This window comes from Cheilinus undulatus, linkage group 8 (genome assembly GCF_018320785.1).
Source record: "Cheilinus undulatus linkage group 8, ASM1832078v1, whole genome shotgun sequence".
Taxonomy (NCBI): Eukaryota; Metazoa; Chordata; class Actinopteri; order Labriformes; family Labridae; genus Cheilinus; species Cheilinus undulatus.
Window position 1 is genome coordinate 38,277,203 of NC_054872.1, and position 6,665 is coordinate 38,283,867.

General features: G+C 39.5%; 1 protein-coding gene across 1 annotated transcript; it reads right to left on the bottom strand.

The window, feature by feature from the left end:
- Window positions 1-1,585: 1,585 nt before the first annotated feature.
- gja9a (gap junction protein alpha 9a) lies at window positions 1,586-3,924 on the bottom strand. The gene is made up of 2 exons (XM_041793752.1): window positions 3,570-3,924; window positions 1,586-3,095 (listed from the first exon to the last, which is right to left on the bottom strand). The coding sequence occupies exons 1-2, from the start codon at window positions 3,620-3,622 to the stop codon at window positions 1,586-1,588; spliced, it is 1,563 nt and encodes a 520-aa protein (XP_041649686.1). The 5' UTR covers window positions 3,623-3,924.
- Between the last annotated feature and the right edge of the window lie 2,741 nt (window positions 3,925-6,665).

Consider the following 6,665-nt stretch of genomic DNA (forward strand, 5'->3'; position numbering starts at 1 on the left):
AGTACAAATGTACACATACCTGTTGAACTTAAATTAGTTGCTTTGCCCTTTATTTACTTGAGTCTATGAAATGACCTTGATCTTATTTAAGACAGGCATTCATAGGAGTTAGGCTTTAAATAATTTTAAATATGTGTGCACAGCAAAAATGAGAAATACTATTAAATTGTAAAATTACACCAGAAAGACACTGCGTACTAAATTAGGATATTGATATAAAAATTGAACAACAAATCACTAATTTGATCTGACTTTTTTAAGAAAGCCAGTCTATATCAACCTGCTCCTCAGTAGTACCGAAAAACTCCAGCAAACTCAAATATATGGAGGAATATATAGCCAACACTTAAACTGTGATTTTAATTCCTTACGCTGTAAATGACATCAGCTGTGTTTATTTTAAGACTGTGCTGATGTTAAATGATGCTTGATTTGTGACCATTAATTGTACAGAGAATTTCCCAATGCACATTTGGATACTTTTTGTCACTTCACATTTGGACAGCAGTAATAATAAAAATGTATCTATATAGTGGACTATTCTGTAAGATTGTGGACTTAATCATGGCTGTCAGGAGTGAGAATACAGTGCAAGTTTATGTGATGTAGTAGCACCCACAATCTTCCAAACAGTGTTCTTAATAACATGTTAGATTTTTAATACAATGTTAATACAACGCTCTACATTAAAAACAAGTCAAATCAAGTATGTACTCTTACAGATCGCTGTTGTGTATACCTGTTCAACTGCTCATTAACATGAATATCTAACCAGCCAACTGAAGAAGCCAAAACATTAAGGTATGTAGATATGATCAAGACAAATGGAGTATCATAACGAGGAAAAAGGTGTTTAAGGTGACTTTGAACATGCATTTGGCTGTTGATGCCAGAGTAGCTGGTCTGAGTCTTTCTGAAACTGCTGATTTACTGGGATTTTACTGCTGAAATATCCCTATCTCCATTCTATTTACAGAGAATGGTCCAAAAACAAGAAAAAAATGCCTTGTTTGATGCCTGAGTTCAGAGTAGAATGACCAAACTGGTTCGGGCTGATAAAGCAACAATAACTTAAATCGCCATTTTTAAAACACAGTTATTCAGGAGAGCATCTTTGAGCTCACAACATGTTGAACCTTAAAGCATGCAGTGGGCACTGCCATGTAATTGGCTAATTATGAGCAGTTGAACAGGTGTACCTAATAAAGTGATCAGTGAGCAATTTTGGCACAGTGTGGGTCAACCTAATCTTGCATCAAACTGCAGTTTGCTCAAATATTTTCCATGGTTTAATACTATTATCCATTCTCATTTATAAATGCTGAAAGTCACAATAGAAAATAGTTGCTTTATACAAAAGTAATTGCAAAAATAAATAAAAGCACAAAGTCCTGAGTTGTTTGCATTGTATTAGATTTATAGTATGCCTTTGTAACAAAGCTTTGTTGAAACCCCAATCAAGAATATGAGCAAACGTTTCACCAGTGCTATCCGAGTGTGTTGAATCCATCACCTAAATGTGGGAGAGGACTCCTGTAAACTGGAATTTTGCTGCTGCAAAAATAAGACACTTTGCTTTTGAAGTTTAGATTTTTAGATCAGTTGCTCGTTTGCTGCTTGTGTTGCTTGCCATTGATGTTTTGCAGTTAGAGGAAGGAGGTCTGGAGTTGTTCCTGGATGCTAAGCTCGAATCATCCACCGACTCTGTACTGGAAGGCTGGCTCTGATGTTTGACATCTGACTTTGATGGTACTCGAGCAGAGGGAGGTCCATTACTGGTTTTCGCTCCACTGTATGAGTCTGTGTCAGAGCTTTTACCCTCCAGCACTGTGGAGCATTTGAAAGATCCATGTGCCCTAAAAGGTTTTCTTATTGCACTCACTGGCAGTGTGGGGAAGGAGGAAGAAGAGTGAGCAGCCACCTTCTTTGGAGACTCTGGACTCCCTCCTCCACTGCTCCCATCCTCCTTTGTGTGTGGAAGGCGACACAAAAAGTCCTCAGCCCCCTGCTTTGGATGGATCAGGGAGTCACAGCACGGGGAGCATGACTCATTGACAGTCAGGTTGCAGTGACAGTCCTGAGGGCTTTGAGCTGAACATCTAGAATCATCCAAATCATGCTGATTGGCCAGCTCGCCCTGCAGAGGTAGAAAAGTTGAAGGTTTGATGAGATTTGGGTACATAATGTTCCCCTGAACCCTCTCCATCAGGAGGTTGTAGTCACTGGGTGCAGAGACAATCGTTGCCTTTCTGGTTGCACATATTTGCACAACTGATTCTTTTTTACACCTGTTGTCGTAGTATTCATCAAGCTCATCCTTTTCTTCTCTCAAGTGAGGGTAGAACTCCAAAATGCCCTTTTTAATCTTCTTGTAACCCAGATGCATGATCTCCAAGATGTTTAGAAAGAGAGAAATTCCAGCAATACACTGCATGAAAACCATGAAGACACTTTTCTCCGTTGGTCTGGACACATAGCAGTCCACAGCGTTAGGACAGGGGTCCCGCTGACACTTAAAAAGAGGGTAAAGGTGGAATCCGTAAAGGAGATACTGGCCCAACATGAAGGCCACTTCAACAACAGATCGAGTGACAACATGAGCAACATATGTCCGCAAGAGAGAACCCCTCAGAGGAGCTTTGTTCAGCTTCCCCTGATCCAGCTGCTTCATCTCACGCTCAATCCTCTTCCTGGCTTCTGCCAGCTCCACATCCACCAGCTCCAGCTCCTTCCTCAGCAGATGCTTCTTCTTCTGGCGAGCCTTCTCCAGCGCCCGCAGCCTGTACAGAGCATGGCCCATGTAAACCAGGGAAGGTGAGGACACAAAAATGACCTGTAGCACCCAGTAGCGAATGAGAGAGATCGGGAAAGCAAGGTCATAGCAGACGTTTCTGCACCCTGGCTGCTCTGTGTTGCATATGAAGTCAGCCTGTTCATCATTCCACACATCCTCGGCTGCAACGCCGAGGACCAGCATGCGGAAGATGAACAGGATGGTGAGCCAGATTTTGCCAACCATAGTGGAATGGATGTGCACCTCCTCCAAAATCCCCCCGAGGAAGTTCCAGTCCCCCATCTTCACTCTGCCATTATGACTGGTAGAAAAGCAGCAACAGAAAGAACTTTGATAAACACAATAATCATTGTGATTTTGTATTCATAAACACAGAAGTTCAAAAGTTACCTTGCACTTATGAGGAATTATTAATAAGTATGACTGCAAAAGCACTTTAACAATAAAAGCAGCATTTTTATTCAAAACAATTTAAGAGTACAGAAGTACCAGAAAATCTGTGAAAATAGGAAGTCTTTCAGCTTGAACTTAATGTTTTACCTCTTAGTTTAAAAAAAGGAAGCATTAAGTAGCAGGAAACTTGTGGATTAAAGTTGCAAAATGTCTTATCTTTGCAGAAAAATGCATCAAAAGCAATCAAGAAAAGTTGTGTATCCAGGGATATAATCCATTGGCATGCTAGCTATCCACTTTTGTCCTTTCCAAATCATTCTCCTGATCTGTGACATAATTAAAAACATGTCAGACCTCCTGTGCACTTGCCATCTCCATTTACCTTGCAGCAGTGTGGACAGACTGCCGATGGTGACTTAGATCTCCACGGGTCATACGGCCCTGACGCGGTCACCAAAAAGTTTTTAAAAATCGTTGGCGCCCTCCACATGAGTCCCTGCACATCAGCCAAACTTCCGTGACCCGCCTCTGCTCCTGTGTACGTCTGGCACAAAGTGGGAACAACTGAGTTGCTGAGGGAAAGCTGCCAACTCTCACTAAAGAAAGTCAATACCAGCAGCTTTAGCCATGCATTTAGATCATTGCCTCACACTGATGGGGTGTTACATGGAAATTGACCTCAGTCTTTGCAGGTCAGAATGCATTATCTACATCAGATTTCTCTCGATTAAGTTTAATTCTGGCTGACCTTTACCTGTCAAACTGTTAGACTGCAAGCATACATCTTCAGATTTTCCAACCTTTTGACTGCCATCTGTTTTGTTATTCTTTTGGGTGTGTACTGCAGCTGTGAGACTAAATACTCATGCTATTTCCAAATAGAAGCTGTGCAAGTTCAGACTGCATGCCAAAGGATTACTTAGCTCTCAACAATACTAGCTTATTTTGCCCCATTTGTACAAAGAAGGAATTAGTCTGGCACTGAAAACGCCACTCAATATCAATCCAACTGGGCCCCAAACAATCAATAGTTTTCTACTATGGTAAATAGTCAATAAGTCAACATGTCCCATTTTACACCCTGCTGGTTCTGGTCAGCCCTAATTACGTTCTCATGACAACCCAACACATAATTTTATCCCATTAACAGTAAATCCATCAAAATGGATTGATGTTCTTGCCAACTTCAAAACATTCAATTCTCAATACCTTTGTGGGATAAACAGGCTGTTTATGGAGCCCATGGTGCTTTATATGCAGTACAACAAGCTCAGAATTGCTCTTAAACGTATAAACAAACCATAAATAAAATTAGGACTATTTGTTATTAAAAGCACTAGCCTATTTTAGAGTTGCATCTCTATAAAAGTTAGAACATTTATACTGGATATGTCACACATAAAGTGAAATATCTGAAGCCTTTTTTGTTTGAATCTTGAAAAGAGACATGGTAGAGCAATGGCCCAAATTCCAGTGTGAAGTTTCCATAACCTGATGATTTTGTGTGCCATGCCATCTGCTAGTGTTGCTCTACAGTGTTTTATCAAGTCCAGAGTCAACACAGACGTCTATCAAGAAATTTCAGAGCACCTTATTCTTCCTTGTGCTGACAAGTTTAATAGAGAGGCTAATTTCCTTTTTTAGCAGGGCTTAGCACCTGCCCACAGTGAGGCAAAAACTACTAGTAACTGGTGCTGATCATGGTGTTATTGTTCTTGATTAGCCAGTCAGCTGGCCTGACCTTTAGTATATTGCCAAGAGGAAGATTGGAGACAGCAGAGCCCATAATACAGACAAGCTGAAGGTTGCTGTCAGAGAAACCTGGGCTTCATAACAGCCCAGCAGTGCCACAGACTGACTGGCTCCATGCCACCTCACACTGATGCAGTAATTCATACAAAAGGAGGCTCTACCAAAAATGAACATACTTTTCAGATTATTTATATATTCCGTAATGAAAACATTTTGTTAGTTTGCTGTCTGAGTTTTTTTTTTTATCTTGATGAGCTGAGAGCTGAAATCACCAAGGGTAACACAAAAGGGCTTGAAATATTTCACTTTGAAACATGAGCTGAAAAAAATGAATCTCAAATATTAAAGTTTCATCACTTTTTCTAGTTAAATTGTGGTGAATCTTAACTTTTCCACAATTTCCTGTTTTTTTAGATGCACCTTTGGATCCTTTGCCATCTTTCCCCAAAACCAAGATTGACTCAAACCAGTCTGGTACAAAGGCATGAGGGCTGCAGAGGGTCATGTTGGGGTCACATTCTGGGAAAAGCCAGTGCTATTTCCTCTTCTTTTTATTCTGGTCATGACACACAATTTTCACTTATTCTACAGCCCCAGGACACATTATGGATTATTGCCCACCATCACTGTCTGTCCTTTCATTGGCTCAAAATTATAAATATACGGTATATACATATTTGGTGAAAGTTTTATTCCTGAAATGTATGACAAGTTGTTTATTTTGTTTAATACTGAAGAAAAATAGATCAAGAAATGTTTGTTGTTTATCAATGCCATCATTTTAAGTCCATTACTAACAGGTTTGAGTTACAGGGTTCCCCGTTTTGAGAAGTACAGACCGGCTAACTCTCTTTTACTGCTTTTCAGCCCTCAAATTTGAATAGGATTTACTTTCAGATAAAAAGTATGTCAAAATATCTTGAAACCCTACGTCTGGTGGTACAAATGTTATGTAAAATTTGTGTAACTGTGTCTTGTTCAACATGTAATGTTGCAAGAAAATTCTTTGTCTGAAAATAAAGTACTATCAATCAAATCCTTTGTAAAAACCTATAATACAGATACAATATTTAAGTCATAATTTTGTATGGATATACAGTACCTGTATAAAATCCATTAACCTTACTGGACAAGTCTGATACATGTACCTACAAGCATAGGTACGGACAACCACCTCTGAGGTTTACAGAGAAAAGTTCAAAGATGAAATATCCAGAGAGGGACAGTTCTCTGACCCAAACTATGGTGTTGATGGCAAAGCCTAGAGGATAATTATCAGACTGTTTCAAGCTGATAGAAATGTAACTCAAATAACCACTCACTGCAACCAAGGTATGCAGAAGAGCATCTCTGAATGCACAGAAAACTGAAGCAACAATTCACATGGGCTTACTAAAATGAACAATGTATAAGAAAAATATTCCCTGGTCTAATGAGTCTTGATTTCTGCTGCTGCGTCATTTTAATGATTTTCTGAATGACTTTGGGTAAACCACCTGATAGCCTGCCAGACCACAAACAACAATAGCACATGCAAAGTCAATTAAATCGCCTTTGTTCCTCATTTTGATACTCAGTTTGAGCCTCAGCACATCATCTTGCCTATGTCAAGATATTGTCATTGTCAAGATGTAAGATAGTTAGATATTTGCTTAAGGTGCAGTTGAACAGGTATACCTTATATTGCAATTGGTGTATACATATCTTAAATCATATAATCTTTAAA

Coding starts and splice junctions, on each gene's coding strand:
- gja9a (XM_041793752.1), bottom strand. CDS start 3,622: ATGACCCGTGGAGATCTAAGTCACCATCGGCAGTCTGTCCACACTGCT. Junction 3,096..3,569: donor TCTGTCCACACTGCTGCAAG/GTAAATGGAGAT, acceptor CTTTTCTACCAG/TCATAATGGCAGAGTGAAGA.